At 58.5% G+C, this 20,354-nt stretch overlaps 3 protein-coding genes across 3 annotated transcripts; 1 reads left to right on the top strand and 2 right to left on the bottom strand.

The window, feature by feature from the left end:
• The first annotated feature begins 3,847 nt into the window (after positions 1-3,847).
• On the top strand, positions 3,848-5,997 carry COXFA4L2 (cytochrome c oxidase hypoxia associated subunit FA4L2). Its single transcript, XM_077757542.1, has 4 exons — positions 3,848-3,909; positions 4,221-4,309; positions 5,104-5,164; positions 5,283-5,997. The coding sequence occupies exons 1-4, from the start codon at positions 3,853-3,855 to the stop codon at positions 5,337-5,339; spliced, it is 264 nt and encodes an 87-aa protein (XP_077613668.1). The 5' UTR covers positions 3,848-3,852; the 3' UTR covers positions 5,340-5,997.
• Positions 5,998-6,201: 204 nt separating this feature from the next.
• On the bottom strand, positions 6,202-12,081 carry SHMT2 (serine hydroxymethyltransferase 2). Its single transcript, XM_077757541.1, has 12 exons — positions 11,977-12,081; positions 10,799-10,996; positions 9,285-9,364; positions 8,905-9,105; positions 8,512-8,593; positions 8,295-8,417; positions 8,030-8,169; positions 7,515-7,680; positions 7,224-7,323; positions 6,981-7,136; positions 6,792-6,899; positions 6,202-6,673 (listed from the first exon to the last, which is right to left on the bottom strand). Exons 1-12 carry the CDS (start codon positions 12,007-12,009, stop codon positions 6,546-6,548), a joined length of 1,515 nt encoding a protein of 504 aa, XP_077613667.1. The 5' UTR covers positions 12,010-12,081; the 3' UTR covers positions 6,202-6,545.
• A 2,664-nt stretch (positions 12,082-14,745) lies between these two features.
• NXPH4 (neurexophilin 4) lies at positions 14,746-16,786 on the bottom strand. The gene is made up of 2 exons (XM_077757424.1): positions 16,754-16,786; positions 14,746-16,402 (listed from the first exon to the last, which is right to left on the bottom strand). The coding sequence occupies exons 1-2, from the start codon at positions 16,784-16,786 to the stop codon at positions 15,458-15,460; spliced, it is 978 nt and encodes a 325-aa protein (XP_077613550.1). The 3' UTR covers positions 14,746-15,457.
• Positions 16,787-20,354: the final 3,568 nt, after the last annotated feature.

The following is a 20,354-nucleotide window of genomic DNA, read 5'->3' as shown; positions in this document are numbered from 1 at the left end:
GGCAGCCCCCCCTGTAATCACTCCGGCTGGAATAAGAGCAGATCACAGGCACCCGCCTTCACCACCAACACACAAATCAAGGCTTTTGCTCCCATCCCTCCTCGGGATACGCCTACCAAGAAAGGCGTGGGGGTGGAGGGTTAGTCGGAGGTCCGGGTGCAGGGAGTCTAGGTCTCCGGTCGTTATCTCTTCATCAAAAGATATGAGCGACTCAAACCAAGATCCCCCGAAATCCTTGAGCCCCCACACACACACAATCCTGAAGCAAAACCAATTTACTGGCTCATTGGGTGGCGATGCTGGTGTGGGGGTGCCGAGAAACAGAGAGAGCGACTGTTCTCCCCCCTCTACACTCGGGGGGCACCCCCCTCCCCCGCCTCATGGAGCCGGCAGCTGTCCNCGCCGTCCGCATCATCTCCATCCATTATTGAAGAAACAGCCGCGTCCGCTCCAATCACATCAACACCCCCGCCCCCCTCCGTTCCGCTCGCCCCGCGGCCCCTCTGGGTGCTGGGGAGGGGGGAGCTGCGGCGCGGCGGGGGCGCCGGGCAGGAGCGGGCTCCAGACCCTGTGCCCCGAGCCGGGCCAGGCACCGGGACGCCAGGGTCCCCGGCGGAGAGCGCTTTGCATAAACAGATGGCGCGGGCGTCTTTGTCTCGCTCGTTCGCTCACCGCGCAGCTCCCAGCTCCGCGGCTGTCTGGCTGATGCAATCATGATCATCTCTCGGAGCCTCGGGACCCGGCGCCCTTAATAGCGGTAGAGGGGGTCAGGGGCTCCGGGGCTCCCGAGCAGATGCTGGCACTGTGTCTTCCCTCCCGGGCGCCCCCTCCACGCCCCACAGCTGCAGAGGATAGACGGAGGCCGCGCAGAGGTGACGGGCATGTGGAGGTGACCGGGAAGTGGACTCCGGGCAGTGCCCTGAGGTGTCCCCAGGCTGTCTCGTTCGACTGCTGCAGCCCCCCAGGGGCAGCAAGCCAGAGAATAGTAATAGAACTGGGGGATGGGAAGGGGCAGAGAGAGACAGAGACAGACAGGCATTTGTAAAGAGAGACGCAGAGGGTAGAGAGATGTAGAGGGAAGGAGAGACAAACACAGAGAGACACAGAAACAGATGCAGAGGGACAAAGCCCGGTAGAGAGAGCTGCAGAGGGAGAGACAGACAGACACGGCCAGAATGATAAGGAAGAGAGACACCGACATACATACACAGACACAGAAAGACAGACAGGGCCTGAAGAATAAAGAGGCAGAAAGAAGGGCAGCCAGAGACTGGGGTTGGCAGGGTCAGAGAGCAGAGGGCAGTTTTAGGGCGGGGACCCAGCTTCGGGCGTCTGGAGAGGACCAGTTGCGCAAAAAGGACCAGCCTGAACTCGTGGTGCCCCCCTCCCCTCCAGAGCAGGCGAGGCAGGAGATGGCCCATTCCCTCTCCGCACCTGCCCCTGGGTCCCCCTCACAACCTCGAAGAGGGAAGGCTGAGGGACCCAGTCCCTTGGCGGCGGGAGTGGCAGGCGCATCAGGCGGGACGTGGACGGACACTCCAGGCACCGACTTACCTGGCTGAAAGCTGTGGGGCGCAGAGCCTGCGCGACCCGATAGGGGGCGCCCGAGGCATCTCCCCTGAGAGCTTGGGAGCAGCTCAACCTCCAGGGGGCGCCCCGCGCCCTCAACCCCTGTGGCCAGCTCGCTCCGCCCAGCCCAGCTGCTTTTGACAAGCGGTGCAGCCAGCCGGCGGATTAGTGTCCTGGCGCGATTTCGCGTTCAGAATCTGATTACCACGGGACCCCCGCACGCCCCAGGCCACGCCTAATCCGCAGCTAATGACTTCAGAGGTTCCTCACCCGGCGCGATCAGCGTGGCCTGAGTCCTTCTGATTGGAAAATGCGGGAAAGTGGGGAGACATGGCATCCGGAACTCACGGAGTTCTGAGTCCCAGCTCGGCCCCAGAGATCACGATAGAGAAATGCGAGGGGGCTAAGAAGTAGAGTCAGGGATCAGAGACTGGCAACAGAAACGGGTGCAGGGTCAAAGAGCCCTGGCGAGGCCACAGCAGAAGCAAAAATAAGGAAATAAGGCGCTTGGAAAGGGGGTGGCGGCCCACGGCAGGAGGGACAGCGGCGTCTCTAGGATAGCGGCGGGACAGTGTCCGGAACGAGCTAGACCCTGATCACCAAAACTCGCAAGAAATGGCACAGGAGCGTGGGTGAGGCCAGGAGAAGCAAAGGGGCGTGGCGCAGGGGCCAGACGTCCCTCTTGGCGTCCTGGCGCCCCAGCTGTGCCATACAGAGCCAGATGTACAGCCCAGATGTGCTGCCCCTGGAGTTCGAGCTCCGGGATTAATTTTTAGTCCCAGAGACTGGAGGGCTGGGGGACATGAGTGACAGGACACTCCACTCCCTGGCCTGGCCCCGGAGGTACGGGTACTCTGGGAAGGCCAGGTTCTGCTCTGCTCCAGGTTCTGACATCCCATCAGTCCCCCTCCTCCGCGCCCCCCCCCCAACACACATCGCAGCGAGTCTCTGTCTCTTTGTTCTCGCCGTGTCTCTGACACTTTATCTCATTATCCGCCGGAGGGAGGCGGAGAGCTGGGGACCCCGCAGCCTAATTACAGCCGCGCTTGTCAGTGCAGGGGGCGGGGGAGGTATCAGCGCCGTGAAAGGGAGGGGCCCCCAGGAAGGGTCGCTTCCTTCCCCGTACCCCACCCCCCAGAGGTGGGTGCACAGCTCGCCCCTGGCCACGCTGCCACAGGGCTCTGGAGGGGAGAAGTCGGGGAGCTCTGCGGGATTAGGCTGAGAGGTGGGAGGGAGGAGGGAGGGAGGATGGAAGTTAGCTCGGCAGTGGGGAGAGGTGGTTAGGATGAGGTACCTGCGTCCCTAAGACCCCAATTCCCCGAAGATGGTGGCGGTGAGCTTTGCCACCCTAAAAGCTGGCTGATAGCTAAATTGGCTGCAGAAAGGGAGGCAATGGTTCTGCGCTTCTATCTCTGTGTGTCTTGTTCTCTTTCCTCCTTCACCATCTTTTCTATCTCTCCTTGACTATTTCCCTCACCCCATTCTCTTCCTCTCTGTCACAGCCAGAGCAGAGACTGGACTCCTTTGGTGGCTCCGACTTCACCCCTACTGGAAGTAGGCAAAGCAAGCAAGGCTATCAACCCCCCCCCCAAAAAAAAAAACCTTTGAAAACGGATTTATTCTATCCTGAGCAAGGTTTAAACATTCTCCTGGCCTCCAAACACTATTCCAGGCCAACCACAACACAACTGGTAGAACTACCCAGGACTAGAGGAGGAGGGACCGCTTTAGTGCTGTGGGTCTGTCTGTCCCTCTCCTCCCACTACACTGTGGAGGGAGACTGAACTAGGGCCCTCGGGATCTGCTAGCTCTAGGGGTGTCAGGGAGGTGTTTCAGATGCCCTCACTAGTCCCTGGCCCCTCTGCCCCCACCCCTCCCCCCGGGAACACTCCACCCTCTGCACTTAGATTACAAGTCTGTCTGCCTGACTCCCTGTCCCATGGTGAGTCCTGCTCCCTACCTCTGGACCCTTCCTTAATCAGTCTTTTGGTCAAAGCCTGTGAAGTCTCTCTCTCAGGCCAGCCCCAAGCCCTGGGGATGATGGTGTGCCCTGTGCCAGGGTGCGGGCATCTGGAGGAGTGGAGGAGCCGAAAGCCCTCTGCTCCCCGCCAGTTCTCCGGCTCTGAGCCCGGAACTGCGCGAGGAAGAGATGAGTGGGGGCGGGGTGCGCCTGCCGAAGCGGGCCGGGCTGGGCTGGGCTGACCCCTCCCCAGCCGGGGGCGGGACCCCAAGAGGAGCGAGGGAGCAGAGAGGCTGGGGAACATCAGACACAGGAGAGGCGATATGGCGGGAACGAGCATCGGGGCCCGCTTCTACCGGCAGATCAAGAGACATCCCGCGGTGAGCTGGGTCCCCAGAGCCACTGTATCTAACTCCTAATTCTCTCGCTTCCCCGACGGTCCTTAACTCTCCCTCTTGCCCAGTTCCCCCATTGCTCCTGAGCTTTTTCCAGCGTGCCCTCAATCTATTCCTGCATTATGCCCCGTGTCTCTTGACTCCACCTTGGACCTGCTCGCGGTGGGGTGAGGGAGACGAAGGCTGGCAGTGTGGTGTGGAAGGTTCCAGGTCCCCTCTCCCAGCAGGGAGGGAGCGCCAGCCCCGGGACTGCGGGGAGGGGGTGACACTGAAAGCGCCCTCCGTCTTCTCCGCAGCTCATCCCGATGATCGGCTTCATTGGTCTGGGAATGGGCAGTGCTGCGCTGTACTTGCTGAGACTCGCCCTGCGCAGCCCCGACGTCTGGTAAAAGCAGGGGGCCTGGGTGCGGCTAGATAGGGTAGGAACGCAAGGGCCTCTCAAAAACAGTGCGAAAGGGTAGTCCTAGCAGGGATTCCCAGGCAGCACACCTGCGTCTGCACCGCCGGCGACTCCGGGCTGGAGCCTGCTCCTGGCCTGGGAGGCCCCGGCCTTTCCTCCCACCCACCCGACCACTCAACTCCTCGGGGCCCCAGACTCGACCCGCTTTGGGCTGCGGAACCCGCACGACTCCCGGCCCGGTTGCCATGGCGACGCGCTGGCCGGCGGGCGACCTTTGGGTACCTCCACCTACCAGCCAACGTGCTGGGGGGTGTGGCCGGGTGAGCTGCTAGGGGCGCCTTTGAGGCTGGGGCGGCGCAGAGACTCGAAGCCCCACCGGAGGCGGCGGGGGAGTGGGGCTTCTCTGGTGATCGTCAGGAGCATCTAAAGCGTTATTGGGATTTGAGGCACATCGCTGAAACCTCAGCCCCCAGATTCCCACCGCTCTACTCTGGGGGGTGGGGAGTTAACCTGGGGTGGCAAGGAGCAGGGCGTAAGCCCTGGACCGGGTTGGGCTGTCAGTCCGCCACCTGGCCCCATACTGACAGTGGTGACAGCCTTCTTGTTTCACTCATCAGCACCTGCTAACATGCCCCCTCCTCTGTCAGTCTCTGGGACATGGGACCCCCAGGGTAGGATGGGGGTGCTGAGGTGAAGGCAGAGACCCTGTGTGTCACCGTAGGCATCAGAGTCCTAGCTTCCGGAGAGGAAATCCTAACCTTCCCCCTCCCTCTTTCTAGCTGGGACAGAAAGAACAATCCGGAGCCCTGGAACCGCCTGAGCCCCAATGACCAATACAAGGTATCCCCCAGTGGCTCTAGGGCTGCCCCTCCACCCATCCTCGGTCCCAGGACCACCCTCCCCACCCCAGGCCACAAAGGGAGGCGTGGGGCCCTCAGTGCCCCTTTCCCTCCTACAGTTTCTTGCAGTTTCCACCGACTATAAGAAGCTGAAGAAGGACCGGCCAGACTTCTGAGCTCGCTGGGGTGCAAGGTGGAAGTAAACCACTCTCAGCCAGCCGAGTCATTTCTTCCACTCTCTGCCCGTCCCCCGCTCCCCGCCACCAGGGCGCCACTCTAGCCACCCTGTCCAGCTGCTGCTTACACAGGCTTGGTTCCCACAGGAGGGGAGGCAGCTCCCCACCCCCTTCCCTTGCTCCCAGCAGCGGAAGCGCCTCTGACCCTCAGCCGGAATCCCACGAGGGGGAGGAGGAGTTACACAGGGGGTTGACCCAAAAGGCTGAGCCAGCCCCTCTGCCCCCCTACCCAGGCCTTACAGGGTGTGGCTCAGGCTACGTGTTGAGCGTGGCCAACGTGAGCCAAGAGCAAGCAGAGGCCTCTCGGTGCCAAGTGACGTGGCGCGCCCCACGTTAGCCCAGGCTCCAGGCGCCAGCGCAGGGGCGGTGCTGCTCTGGCTCGACCAGGCTCGTTGCCTGCCGTCCTGCCAGGCCTGGATGAGGGACCTCCTCGCTCCTTCCTCCTCGTGCCCAAGCCCGCTGCCTCCCACACCAACAGGCATCCCCTCCCACCGCCTCGCACCTGGGCCTCCCCCTGCCATTCTGCCCCTCCCTTGCTCCCCCCTCAAGTCCCCTGGGATCAAACAGAAGCAGCCGTGGGCAAAATACAATTTCATTTAACAAATTGAATTTGCTGCGCCTGCTAATCACGTCTGGTGTCGGCTCTGATCAGAGACAGAGAAAGGAGGCTGCAGCCCCGGGGGGTCCTTGTGGGGGTGGTGGTGGTGGTGGTGGTGGTGGTAGGGAAGGGAGGAACACACTGAGGGAGAGGAGTCACTACCTGGCCCAGGGGACCCCTCCCACAGTAATAGGAGAGCTCAAGGCAGGTTAGCATTTTATTAGATAAAAACAGAAAGGCGGCACCTACCCACCCCTTCCTCTGGCTCTCACAAGGGCGACTCCTCCCTCTCCAAGTAAGAGCAAGGAGTCTAGAACACTGAAATAATGGAAGAGTTCAGGGCAGAAAGCCCCAGGCCTCCTCTTTCTAAGTCTTGTTACCAAAAAAAAAAATCTTCTCAGCTATGAAGTCCAGAATATACCTGGCTCTTCCCCTAAGTGGGAGGCTTTCTCCCCTAGCAAAAAATGGAAAGACAGTCATTCTCCATTGGTCCAGGTAGACAGAAGGAGAATAACTTTCAGTCTGTGGGCCTCATCTCCTAGGTGCTCTCAGCGCTCATCAAAACCAGGCATGGGGAAGGCCCTGGCAAACTGCTCCACCCGTTGCCTGAGGTCGGCTAGCCGATGACTTGTTTCTGGGTCCTTGAGCAGGAAGGACTTGAAATCCTGGAGTTTGGCTAGAGGGGGATGAGGAACAAAGCAGTCAGAACTTCAGGGAAGGCAGTCAGATGAGCCAGGGAAGAGGCAGATAGGGAATGTAAACCAGCTGGCTCAGGAAGGGTCTTGCCCACTCACCAGTCTTGCTCTTCACCTCCAAGCCAATGTTGACCCCTTCATCTATAAAGTCCACAACTCTCCGGAAGTCATCCTCACGGAACTGTCGAGAGGTCAAGGCTGGGGCCCCTGGGAGACATGGAGAAAGGGATCAGCATAGCCCAGGCCCACCTGGCAGCCATCCTCCCTTCCTCAAACCTCAGGTCTCACCGAGCCGCAGGCCCCCAGGTGTGATGGCACTTCTGTCGCCAGGACAGGTGTTCTTGTTGGCTGTGATGGACACAAGTTCCAGCACCCGCTCAGCTCGAGCTCCGTCCAGCCCCTTGGGCCGCAGGTCCACCAGCACTAGGTGATTGTCGGTGCCACCTAAGGGGAGGGACAGTAGGCAAGAAAAGGTGAGTTCTAAGCCTCCGTCTGAGGCTCCAGAGGCTCTCACCCACCCCCCTGGCTCACCAGACACGAGCGAGTAGCCTCGCTCTAGCAGGGCACCAGCCATGGCCCGAGCATTCTTCAGAACCTGCAGGGCGTACTCCCGGAACATGGGGGTACAGGCCTGGAGACGGGACAGTAGAACCTGTGACCGTAAGCCCTACCCCTTCCACTCCTCCACTTCCACCACAGTTGTTGACCCCAGCCCTGACCCCATCCTGGCACTTCCCTTCCATCAGCTCCAACCCAGTCAGCACAGAACAGGGTCTAAGCCTCCAGCCCAGTCCCCTCCCCCCCAATAGTAGGCTTCCCAACCTGCTTTAGGGCCACAGCCACTGCAGCAATGGCATGGTTGTGGGGCCCCCCCTGCAGGGATGGGAACACGGCAAAATTGATTCGGTCCTCAAATGTGTAAGGGATCTCCCGGCCAGTCTTGGGGTCCACAGCCTGTGTCCCCTTCCGGTAGAAGATGAGTCCTGACCTGTGTGGGTGGTAGGTGATCAGAATTCAAGTTACAAAAAAAAAAAAATAAGGGAGGAAAAAAGCAGGGAAAGCTGCCTGGCCTGGACTCACTGAGCTCTCAGAGTCTACCTCAGTTGGGCCAGGGTGTAAGACTCCAGTGATCAAGGAGAGGAGCCCCTCACTCCCACCCCCAAATCCCCTAAAAGGGAACTGCCACCATGGGCAAGAGAAGGAGAGTCATCACAGACTGGGCAAAAATCTTCAGGGTTCCAGGTGAGAATGAACTCTTCTCAGATCCAGCCCAACAGTGCCCCTAGAGTAGGCATGGAGGCAGAGAAAGGCAAGGCCTGACCTCAGGGGAGCCTGACCTGGCCCCTCGAAGGGTCTTGTGAGTGGTGGTGGTGACAACATCCGCATGCTTGAAAGGTGAGGGGATCACCTTGGCAGCCACCAGGCCACTGATGTGGGCCATGTCTGCCAGCAGGTGTGCCTTGACCTCATCACACACCTGGGCAGGTACAGAGACAGGCCTTAGCCTGGGGAGGGCCCAGACAGGCCTCCCCAAGGCCACCCCCCTTTCCAAAATCTCCCCACCACCCTGGGAAGTGACTGGTACTCCAGCCCTCCACTGACCTCTCTCATGCGGGCGTAGTCAATGAGGCGGGCATAGGCACTGGTACCAGCGATAATGAGCCGCGGTCGGAAAAGCCGAGCAGTCAGTGCCAGCTGGTCATAGTCGATGAGGCCGGTTTGGGGCTGGAGGGACAAACAAAAAGCTAAAGCCCTGAGATGGAAGCAGGGCAGCCCCTCACTTGCCCTAGGAGGGGGCCACAGAGGCCCTAGCACTCACATTTAACTTATAGGGCATAGACTCAAAGAAAATGGATGTGGCCGAGATCCGCTTGACATCAGACATGTAGCCGTGAGTAAGACTGGAAAGGGACAGAGTGATAAAGACATCTTCAGAAACGAGTAACTCCCAGACGTAGCCACTCGCTTCCTGCCCAGCACCAGAGGCCTTTGTCCCTGGAACACTGCTCCTAGTGTGTGCAACCCTCACTGCTCAGTCCATTCCGTGGTGAGCACAGGTTACTCGGATCTTCTCATCCTCATCCACTGACTTGTGGGGCAGGGAGAGGCCTGCATGTGCCACCTGCGTGGCACACAGTAGGTGTTCAATAAAAACTCCTTTCCCATGCCCATCCTGCCCACCAAGCCCGGCACCCACTGCATCCATACTCACTGGCCCCCATCAGGCAAATCCAGCCCCATGATTCGGTCATGAGGCTGCAGAAGGGCTGTATAGGCGGCCAGGTTAGCCGGAGAGCCAGAGTACGGCTGGACATTGACTCCCCACTGTGCAGGATCCAGGTCAAAGGCCTCCAAGGCCCGGCGCTGACACAGCAGCTCAATTTCATCCACCACCTCTGCTCCTCCATAGTATCTGCCATGAGACGGGGTGTACATCAGGGCATATGGAAAGGGCTCCCCAATCCCCCTCAATCAGCAGCGAAGGGCTGGGAAGGCCACTCCTCTGTACACACTGGGAGGTACAGGCCGGTGCCCCCCACTGGGAGCACCATCCCTGAGGCTGCCCTCCAGTCCGCTGGTACCAGCCCTCACCTCTTGCCAGGATAACCCTCCGAGTACTTGTTGTTCAGACAGGACCCCAAGGCCTCCAACGCAGCTCGGCTGCAGAAGTTCTGGGGTAAGGGGGAGTGGGGGGTATTGTCAGAAGGTACTGAGCCCCTTTCCCTAGAGCCCCCCCACAGCCCTGCCCTGTCAGAGCCCTGGGCACCAGGGAGGAACCGGGCTCTACAGAAACCTCTATTCATTCAGTGTTTGCTGTCAGGCCTCAAGAAAGGCCGAGGAAGCATCCTGAGAAACCTAGCTGCCGTGGTAGGTGTCCCCAGCAGGGCCACCTACCTGTCCACTTGAACCTGTGCTTCCAGGCTCCGCTTTCCTCTTGGGAAGGGGGAGGAACCAGACTAGAGTACAGGGGCCCCAGAGAGCTTTGGAAGCTCTCCAAAGTCCCCATCCCACAATCCAGACTGCTCCACCTTTTCTTCAGAGGACAGTAAGAAGACAAAGAGGAGCACCTGGGTGGCTCAGTCAGTTAAGCATCTGACCCTTGATTTCAGCTCAGGTCATGACCTCACAGTTTGTGGGATTGAGCCCCGTGTCCGGCTCCAAGCTGGGAGATGAGTGTGAAGCCTGCTTGCGACTCTTTCTCTCATCCTCTCTGTCCCTCCCCCACTTGCACAGGAGCTCTCCCTTTTTCTCTCTCAAAATAAATAAACTTAAAAAAGGGGTGCCTAGGGGCACCTGGGTGGCTCAGTCAGTTAAGCATCTGACCCTTGATTTCAGCTCAGGTCATGACCTCACAGTTTGTGGGATTGAGCCCCGTGTCCGGCTCCAAGCTGGGAGATGAGTGTGAAGCCTGCTTGCGACTCTTTCTCTCATCCTCTCTGTCCCTCCCCCACTTGCACAGGAGCTCTCCCTTTTTCTCTCTCAAAATAAATAAACTTAAAAAAGGGGTGCCTAGGGGCACCTGGGTGGCTCAGTCAGTTAAGCATCTGACCCTTGATTTCAGCTCAGGTCATGATCTCACAGCTCTTGAGTCCTAGTCCTGCATCGGGCTCTGTGCTGACAGCTCGGACCCTGGAGCCTGCTTCACGTTCTGTGTCTCCCACTCTCTCTGCCCTCCCCCCGCTCACACTCTGTCTCTCTCTTTCTCAAAAGATAAATAAACATTAAAAATACTTTTTAAAAACTTAAAAAAAAAAACATGGGGTGCCTGGGTGGCACAGTCAGTAAGTGTCTGACTCTTGACTTCGGCTCAGGTTATGAGCTCACGTTTGTGAGCTCAAACCCCACATCAGGCTGTGCACCGACAGCACAGAGATCACTTGGGATTCTGTCTCCCTCTCTCTCTGCTCCTCCCCTGCTCCTTCACTCTCTCTCTCTCAAATAAATAAACATTTTTAAAATGCTAAAAGAAGAAGAATACAAGGAGATAAGACCCAGCAGGAAGGCCCGGAATCTGAAAGGTACATCTGTAGAAATAGCAGTAAGTTGACCCATTACTTCCTGCACCCATTGCGGCCCATGCCGTGGTCCCTCTACCCAAACCCCACCTCCGAGGCAATGAGCTCCAGGCCACGACACTGCCTGTCCTTCTCCCTCTGCAGCAGCTCCCACATCTCAGGGTCACTGTCCGATAGACTCTCTTGGCCTGTCCAGCCCCTGGTTGTTTCTCCAGTCTGGGTCTGGGCCACCTCGCTGTGTTGATACCGTATGGCCATCCTGCCCAGCCGACCACATCTCTGCAGAGACTAGGAGAGGAAAAACCAGGATAAAATAAAAAATACCAAATAGTCTCCCACCCACCCTCAGCCATGCTTATCAGGCTTTCTGGCTCCAAACCCAGCAGCCAGTTGTCCAAACAGCCTTTTCCAATTCTCATCACTCCCACCTCCTCCTTCGAAAGCCAGTTCTAGAGCCAAGGTTGAGGTCAATGTCCAAAGGGTGGTTCTGAGTCGGTCCATTCACCTCACCTCAGAATTTCCCTCCACCTCGACCCATGAATCACTCTGCAAAGCCACAGGGCAAAGTCTGCCCTCTGGAAGCCCATGTCTTTGGAATTCAGGGGCAGTCCATTGAGGTTCCAGAATCTTCTCAACCCACAAGCACAAAAGGGTCTTCCCGTAGGGCCTCCATGGCACTCAGGGGAGAGGAGGCTGAATTGGAAAGGGTTCAGGCAATATGCTGCAGAGGTGGTTTCCGGAGCAATGGAAGTGACAGAGTAGACCTCTGGTAGACTCTGGGAAAAGGGGGATGGTTGGGGAGCCTGCTGGCAGGGAACCCAAAACCCACATCCTGTCCTGTGCCCACCACGTTCCCACCTCCTTCCAGCCCATAGAGCCGAGGGACCCCTGATGTAAGCTGTGGGGCCAGGTTGCATCATCTGCAGGGCTCAGAACTGGCAGGAAAGACTCAGCTCGCCGTTCCCGGCCAGGAACCCCACTCGTCCGCCAGGGTTCACGGTGCGGTTCTCTCCCCTAATGCCACGTGAAATGGGCGGTCGCAGGCCCTGGGGCGTCTGGCTGCCAGAATGCGGAGGGGCCCCAGTTACACCGCGGGCACTGGGGGGCGGGGGGTTCTCAAGGATTCCCTAGTTGCACGTCTGCTCCCCGAGGACCAAAACCACATGCGTGGAAAAGCCAGGAGAACCCCAGAGTTTGTGAAAGGGAACTGGCGTAGGAGGGGAGCTTGCTTTCTATTGGTCACCCAATCTCCGAAGCCCCATTCTTACCCGAGTCGCCCAGAGAAAAGAGAAGGGAAGCATCGCAACCGGAGGTCGCAGGAGGTCCAGCCACCAACTCTGACCGGGGGACGCAAAGGGTAGGAAGACGACTGATCTTAGAGCGCATGCGCGAGAACGGCCCGGGAAGCCACCGAATTAAGGGGAGAGATCTACGCATGCGTGAGGTGGCCCCTTTACGGTCTCTTGGGAATTGTAGTTTTTACCCAGTTCTTCCGCTTCAGTTCTCCATGTGTAGACCATGGTCAGAGGCTTTCGCCTGAAAGAAAAGGGATCCAGTGCCGCCCCATCTCCTCACTGTCTTGAAGCTTGTGTGTACACTGTGTTGAAGCTTGTGTGTGTGTGTGTGTGTGCGCGCGCGCGTGTGTGTTATTTTACCCTGTAGTGCAGAAAGCAACCATTTATTGGGTGCCTACTAAATACCTACCTAGCATTATTAGGCTCATTTGGAAATATAAAGACTCCTGTTAGAGCTAGAGAGCACTGGAAAGCACCCTGGTTTAGAAGGAAAGAGACCTGAGTTCAAGGGCCCCCCTCTGGGGCTAACTAACAAATTAGCCTATCTGGGCCTCAGTTTCCTCACTTGCAAATTTTTTTTATTTTTATTTTTTTATATATATATAGAGAGAGAGAGACAGCATGAGCAGGGGAGGGTCAGAGAGAGAGGGAGATACAGAATTTGAAACAGGCTCCAGGCTCTGAGCTCACTGTCAGCACAGAGCCTGATACGGGGCTCGAACCCATGAACTGTGAGATCATGACCTTAGCCAAAGTCAGACACTTAACTGACTGAGCCACCCAGGCGCCCCTCCTCACTTGCAATTTAAAAAGTAACATGTAGTGAGGATTAAATGAGACTTTGTGTGTAAACATGCTCTGGGGGATCACCCTCCCCTCATCCTCTGACCTGCCTCCTCCATTGTTATCTCCTTCTCCTAGGACATTCTAGAACTGAATGAGGTGCCCCCTTCTGCTGTTGTATTTGTTGAATTTGGTACCTGTTCGCCTCTTGCTGCTCCAGCACTCAGTGAGCTCTCTTTACATCCCTGGGGCTATAGATCCTTGGAACTGGAAAGGATCTTCCTTTTAGCCTGACTTCATCTGGAGTCATCCTTTGGGCGTGGGACTCACTGACTCCCTTAGTAGTAGGCTCCCAAACATGGGTATCAGAATTGGCTGGGAAATGTAGTATAAATATATGAGTGTGAGGCTTCCTTTCAGAGGTCCTAATTCAATGGATCTTAAAGAGTGGGCATTTGCCCACTCATGGTGACAGTGAAACCTCTCCTCAGTGATTCTAACAAGCAGTGATTTTGAGAACCATTGCCTTACTTAGCAATATTACACATTCATTCATTTACTCATTCAACAGACATGGTGAGCTCCTACTCCGTGCCAGACATGCCAGAGCCTTGGAGATATAAGAATAGATCACTGACTGCTGGGACATAAGAGGCGAACAGGTGGAAAAATGCAACAAGTGCAATTACAAGCAGGGGCAACTCTGCTCCCAGATGGCCAGGTGTCTGAGGGGGAATGGGGTGGGAGAGGTGAAGAGGATGGCTGCAGAGGAGGCCCTGTGTGAGTCAGAGGAGGAGGAGGAGGACAATCCATCACAAAACATATCCACATGCAAAGTTTTAATCTCCAGGACATGCTTTTTTATTATTGCCTTACAAGTGAGGAAACTGAGGCCCAGAAGGGCTAACTTGCTGATTCCAAACATTACCACTTGGCTCTCCTCCCAGGCCTCAGAAGTCCCCTCTTAGCTTTAACTTCCTTCCCTCCCACTCTAGCCTAAGGAGTTCTCAGGTCTTTTCAGCAATAGGCCCTGTGTTAGGGTTCTTCTCCCTCCTCCAATCTCTGACCTAGAACCACCTCTCACCTCCCTCTTCCTTTCATTTAATCTTGTTATTCATCCATCCATCCATCCATCCATCCATCCATCCATCCAAGATTTATTTTCCCCATCACCAACTTTTCATTCCCAGCCATGTCTGAGTCAGACTCACCTCTGACTCAGTTTCCCCGCTAGAACCAGTGGGTGATTCCCTGGAGAATACTGCCTTCTCAGAGTCGGTACCTTGGCCCAGGACTCAAAGAGAAGGAAGGCAGAAGACGAGGTGTCGAGAGGTGTCGTTCTGTGCCTCAGCTTGTCTGTACCCCCTCTCTCGCCCCAGTCAGGGGTCCCCAGGGGAGGGGGCGGCTGAGCTTGAGAACTGCTAATGAAGCCGCAGCCAATTAACGCCCGGGNCCTCGTCTCTGGCCTCCCTCCCTCCCTCAGCCGTCTGCAAACTCAGCGCCCACGAAATTAGGAAGGAAAAGGAAGATCGATGACTCCAGATGCCGCAAACACCGTTCCCCTCCCCCCCACCTGCCGCCTCCCGCCAGCCCCTCGGAGCTTAGCAGGTTGTCAGCGCTCTGCCCACGCTGTCCCTGCAACGCGATCCCATTTCCAGGCCTTATACCTCCTCCCCCAAGTCGTCGCCGAGAGTCCGCTGGTAGTCCCCTCTCAGGTCTCAGCCCCATTCTGTCTGCTGCAGCTTCACTTCGCCCACCTCTGGGAGAACATCCCCGCCTCAATCAGGGCTCCTACCGCGAGGGTCGCCCTCATCTCCATCTGACCTGGTCTTGGATGCCCTCCAAGGTGCTACCTCCGTCAATAGCTGCCTCAGTTTCCACGAGCCGCCGAGGGAGGAGGCCGTGGTCAGGTCTCTGCCAGACAACCCCCCCCCCCCCACAAAGGTTTCAACACAGCCGCGTATTGGATTTCACTTTATTTTGTTCCCTTTCTCGTCTGTTTTGGCATAGAAAAAATATCACCGAGAGGAAGCAGCCGGAAAGGGGCAGGTGGAGCAGGACTGCAGGGACGGGAGGGAGGCTGGCAGAGGGCAGGGGCCGAGTCGATTGCCTAGGCCCGGGAGTTCTGCTTCCGCTACCCTAATTAGGGTTTCGGGGAAAGGCGGACAGGCATACCGCAGGCAGAAAGGGCTGGGGATAGGCCGCAACTTATGGCCTCACAGTCTTTACGTGGGGACGGGATGGAACCGGAGGTAAAGCGCCTGGGGGTAAGACAGGGTGCGTGGAGGGTGCCAGGCCAGGCGTCATTACAGATGCTGACAAAGGGAGCGTCCAGCTCAGCGCCGGGGGCATAAGGGGGGACCCGATGCAGACGTAAGGGACACTGGGACCGCCTCCAAGCCCCACCTATTCCAGGCCTGCGCTCTTGACTCTCCACTTTGGGAGGTGGCGGAAGGGGCTACCCCCACCTCCGCCTCGTTAGCACTCCCCATAAGGAAGAGGAGGACCCATGCCAGCTGATGACTGATGGTCCCCGGGAGGGCTGTTCCCTTTGCCCTCAGAGTGGAAGGGGTGAATGGGGCCCCAGGAGCTGCGGGGCACTGGGAGGGGTTCCACTTAGGGAGGCCGGGATTTGGAGGGAAGCTTAGGGCCCAGGCGAGCGCGGGGCGCACTACCCAAAGTAAGGGTGCTCACTCTGGAAGTTATAGTCTGGGCACACCTTCTGCACCAGTTTGTAGTCAAAGCTGAGGAAGGAGACGAAGATGCAGATGACTTTGAAGGGCTTGGCGCAGAGCCAGGCGGCCTGGCTCTGCGTGTGCTCGGTGAAGCACACCTGCGATGGGTCGTACAGGCACGGGCGGTGCTTGCGCGCGCGGTTTGTCTTCTCATACTCCACGTGGCAGTTGAAAGCGCGTGACTCTTTGGCCCCAGGCACTCCCAGCGCGCCCCCGAATGGGCCCGCCAGCGCGCCCCCGAGGGTGCCCCCTAGCCCGGGTCCCGCGGCCGCTATCCCCAGCGGGGCCCCCAGCCTAGGCAGCACCCCCTCCAGGGCCAGCGTAGACTGCAGAGGATGGGGGGCGGGCCCCGGCAGCCAGACTCCCCCGAACTCGACACGCTTGGAGGGCGGCACAATACTGACGCTGAGGTTGCCCAGGCTGGACGAGTTGTGGCGGAAGTACACGCTGAAGGTACCGTTCACGTGGTCCACGATCTTGCCTGTCACCAGCAGCGAGAACTTGAGAGTGTGGACCCGGAAGTAGAAGTCCCCCCAGCCGAAGATCTTTTTGGCCCGGGCCGCTTTGATAGATGGCTTTCTCTTGGTGCGCGGCGCAGGCAGCGCCCCCGCCCGGGCCAGTGCTCCGGTGTGATTAGCCGGCCAGGCCCAGCTCCAGGCGCCGGTGGTGCCCAGGCCGTGGGAAGACCTCGGCACCGGGAGCTGTTGGCCAGGGGCGCCCCCTCCGGCCGCGGCGGGGCGCAGATCCAGGTACTGAGGCCTCCCGGACTCGGGTATCTGAGCGCTGACGACCTGTGGACAAAGAAAGGGCAGGAAAGAAAGACGCTGGGATTGCCCCAGGCCCTCCCCGCCACGCCCCCCACTAGCCCTTTTCCCCAGCCGCTGGGAGCCCAAAGGGAAGCGGGCAGTCCACAGTCAGCGGTTCAGGGAGTGTACATTGGTGCGGGCATGCGGCCCTTTCACCCTCCGTGCTCTTGGCCAAGTTATTATCCGGTCCTCAATTTCTACATCTGTGAAATGACACTGAGAATCCTTGTGTTTTCAGAGAACTTCGATGCGGGCTGAGAAAGCCAAAAAGCCAAAGTCCGGGTGGCTTTGAATAGGGAGTGGAGCTGTCTTCCCTGGCCTGGAGCCCGGTTGGTTCTGAATAATGGTGGGTCACGGAGGAGGTGGACTCGCGCAAGCCAGGCCATGACCACTGTCAACATTCAGCATCAAGAAAGAAGTGGAGACCTCCCAACACCTCTGTGAGGCTAAAGCCCCCATCCCCTCAGCCTCTACTCCCTTGCGGGGAGGGTCCCATGAAACCCACTGAGCTAAGAGTAGTGGAGGGTCTCGGCGCTGTGGATTGAGGCTTGGGGGCTGCGTGGGCACCCCTCTCCGCCTCCAGCGCTCTTACTGTGGGGGAGGCCGCCTAGTGCTCCTTCCCTGGTCTTCTAGGGGGCTGGAGGACCGCCCCCCGCCCGCCCTCACCCGTCTCCGCGTGTCTCAGGTGGCGGCCGATCTGGGAGACAGCGCGGGCGCGAGTACNGGGTGCAGGTGGTGGCCGGGAGTGAAGGAGACGTGCGAGAGCCAGAGGAAGAAATATGGAGATGCCGCTCCAGCGAGGGGAGCGGGAGGGAGAGGAGCCGTGAGTGTCAGAATGTGTCAGTCAGACTGGTAGCTGTGGCCGTTTAGTGTGGCCCTTATTGCGTGTACGTTCAGATTGTAGGGAGCGGGTACTGTGTGTCAGCCTGGGGTGGCTGTGTTTCTGTTAGTCCGGGAGGGTTATATGTATGTGTCTGTCTACCTGGAGTGATGGCGTGTGTGTGAGCATGTGCGCGTGTGCACACTCACCATGTTTCTCAACCTATGGTGATGAGTGTGTGTATCTGCTTCAAGTGGCTGTGCATGGTTGTTGTTGGTGGTGGTGTGTGTGTGTGTCCATCTGCCTATATCAGTCTGAGGAGTCTGTGTGTATGTGTCTGGCTGCTTGTGGTGCTGAATGCCTGTTGTGTCATCTGCGGTGGCTCTGTGTAGATGTGTGGGTTGTGTATGTGCCTAGGTTGGCTGTGTGTGTCTTTCTGATTTGAGTGGCTGTATATCGGTTTGTGGTGGTTGTGTCACTGTGACTGGTAGTTGTATGCCTGGATTGACTGTGTCTGGTTCTCTGGAGGTGTCACTTTCCTATGTGAGCTCCTATCATCCTCTGTCCATGTGTCGAGCTCTCTCAAGGGTGTGTGTCAGCGTAGCCACAGTGATGGACCGGGTGCGGTCTGTTCCGCCTGGGGAGTGCATATGTGCGAGTCTGTATATGCATGGTCCCTGGGGGGTTCCACACTGGCCTGCACACAGAGGTTTGGGTAGGTAAAGAGGCCTGGCAGCATGGGTGCCCCCCTCTGTTTGCACACACCCTTGTGTACACACCATGAGTCCACAAGGGACGGGAATGGCAGAGTCAAGCTGCTGGGCTAGAATCTCCACCGCCTGGTCCCCATTCCCGCAGCACTGCGATCCCGGGTTATTAATGCCGCCGCCACCCGCTCGTCATACATATTTATCGCCCCCCTCATTCCTCCTCCCGTCCATCCCTCCTCCCAGCTCAGGTGAGGGGGGCGGGGGCGGCAAGAGTGATTGACTCAGACAGACAAGCTTGAGCTGGCAGCTAACACCAGGAGGGTGGGTCTGAGAGGGACTGTGGGAAGGGTCCCAGGCCACTGTAGGGGGAGGGGTGGGGTGGGGGGTAGGGTGGTCACAGGCTTCCCAGGAGGTGGGCTGGGAGAGGGCAAGGCCAGGGTTCAGAGAGGTCTAGGAGGAGGGAGTGCATGAAGCTTGCTGGGAAAGTCAGAGAAGCGGGGAGTCCTTTGAACTCTGACTCCTAATCTGCTCACCCTTCTAGGCCCAACACTGCCTTTCTAGGAGCATCCATCGGTTCCCGGTCACCTGCTCTCATGACCCCAAATGCTTCTGAGACACTCACTCCCAGCACACCCCAGCAGCACTCATTGTCCTGCACCCAGCCCAGGACTTGTCGAGGGCTAGTTCAGTCCAGCGACTCTGCGAAGGCAAGGGCTGGGAGAGGGAAGGAGGTTTGGCTGGGTGGTGAGGGGTGCTGGGTGTCCCCCTCCCCTGATTCCAGACAAATTGCTGTCTGCGCTTCTCTGATCCTGGCAAATCCCTGGGCTTTGGGCGCTCACACCCCCACCTACTGCAGGAGACTGCCAAGATAAAAGGGAAGAGTTGGGGGGGTGGCCAAAGCGACCTTGGGGGGAGCTCTGACAGGGAGGGGTGAGAGTCTGTGAGGAAACGAGCCGAGAAATGGGAACATGGAATAAAATAAAATAAAATCCTCCCTCTGGCTTCCTCGCTTGCACGCTCGCTCTCCCTCTCTCGCGCTCCCTCTTTCACTGTTTTTCCATCTCTCTCCGCGACTCTTCTCCCAGTCTCTTCCTCACTCTGTCTCGAATTTTCTCCTTCCGTGATTTTGTTTTTCTCCCTGTTTCTGTCTCTCTCGGTTCTTTCCCTCTATCTTTCGGGCTGTCTGTCTCTATCTGTGGGTGAGGTGGGCGAGCAGGCGAAGCAGGGTAATAAAGGAGCCCCTCTTTCCCGAGATCCATGGTGGCGTCCCTCCCCCTCTCTGAGAGAGGGAGCAGGGTGTTGTCCGAGGAGGGGTCCCCCTCGCTCCAGAACTGGTTTAATTAAGCTAATTGGGCGCGGTGACATTTGCGGAGGGGAGAGGCTAGTCTCGCNCGGGGGGGGGGGGGGGGGGGGGGGGGGGGGGGGGGGGCGCCCCCCCGGGCCCCTCCAGGCCCCTGCCGGGCGGGCGCCCAGCCAGGAGTGCTTTGCCCCCGAGGCAGTGAGCCCACGCAATGGAGGGGAGTTGAGGCTGCCTCTTGCTGGTGAACAAACTCCACCGTGTGTCTGTGGGGGGGCCTCTTTCGGGATGGGACCGCGGGGAAAGGGGGGAGGTTCACACCATCGGCCCCCCAGCCGCATTGCAGGGCGCACCTCCCCCAGGCCTCCAGACCAGTCCCTGGCTTCTCTCCGGCGGTGTGGGTCAGGCGGGGCCGCTCAGGATGCCGGCCGGGGGGGAAGGGAACGGCACCCTGTGGTTGGGGAAGGAACAGGGCTCCAGGCCCGGGCTGGGGAAGGGGAGGGAGAGGCGTGTTAAACCCTCGCACCTAGAAAGGGACAAGAGGAGGGCACCGCAGTCAGGGCGGGGTGGGATTGACAGGGTCTGGCTGGCAACCAGGGATGGAGAAGGGGGTAAGCACCTGGCGGGAGGACAGGACAGGCTGGGGTGAAGACTGAGACTGGGATTTGGGACTCGGCGGGCACAGGTGTATGGTGCCGAGATACGCACGGAACAAGGATAGGCTTGGGAACAGGGATGAAGAGGAGGTGAGAAATGGTGGCTAGGCACTGGGTAGAGACAGGCATGTAGATGGGGCAGGGACTAGGGGAATGAAGAGGGGCAGAGAATGGAATGGGAACCAAAATGGGGGTGGGGGAGGACAAGGGTGGTGGACGAGGGGGGGCACTGGGGAAGAGAAGCAGGACTGAGAGTGGGGTAGGAACTGGGAGATGGGGATGGGGAGAAGACGGGGGCGGGAACGGGATTAGGTAACGGTTATTGGGCAGAGACAGGGATGCTGAGGGATGCAGAGACCCAGGAGACTGGGATGGCAAATGGGAATGGGGACTGGAATGGGCAATGGGGGACAAGGAAGGAGATGGGAGTTGGGACGGGGACAGGGGCTGAGGACCAGGTATGGGGGACAAGTCAGAGGAAAAGGCAGACGAGGGGCAGGATGAGGCTACCGGAGGGGGCCAGGCAGGTGGAAAGGAAGATACA

Source organism: Crocuta crocuta, unplaced genomic scaffold, assembly GCF_008692635.1.
Source record: "Crocuta crocuta isolate KB4526 unplaced genomic scaffold, BGI_CrCroc_1.0 scaffold549, whole genome shotgun sequence".
Lineage (NCBI taxonomy): Eukaryota > Metazoa > Chordata > Mammalia > Carnivora > Hyaenidae > Crocuta > Crocuta crocuta.
The sequence above is the reverse complement of the archived record's forward strand: the minus strand, read 5'-3'. Positions and strand labels throughout refer to the sequence as shown.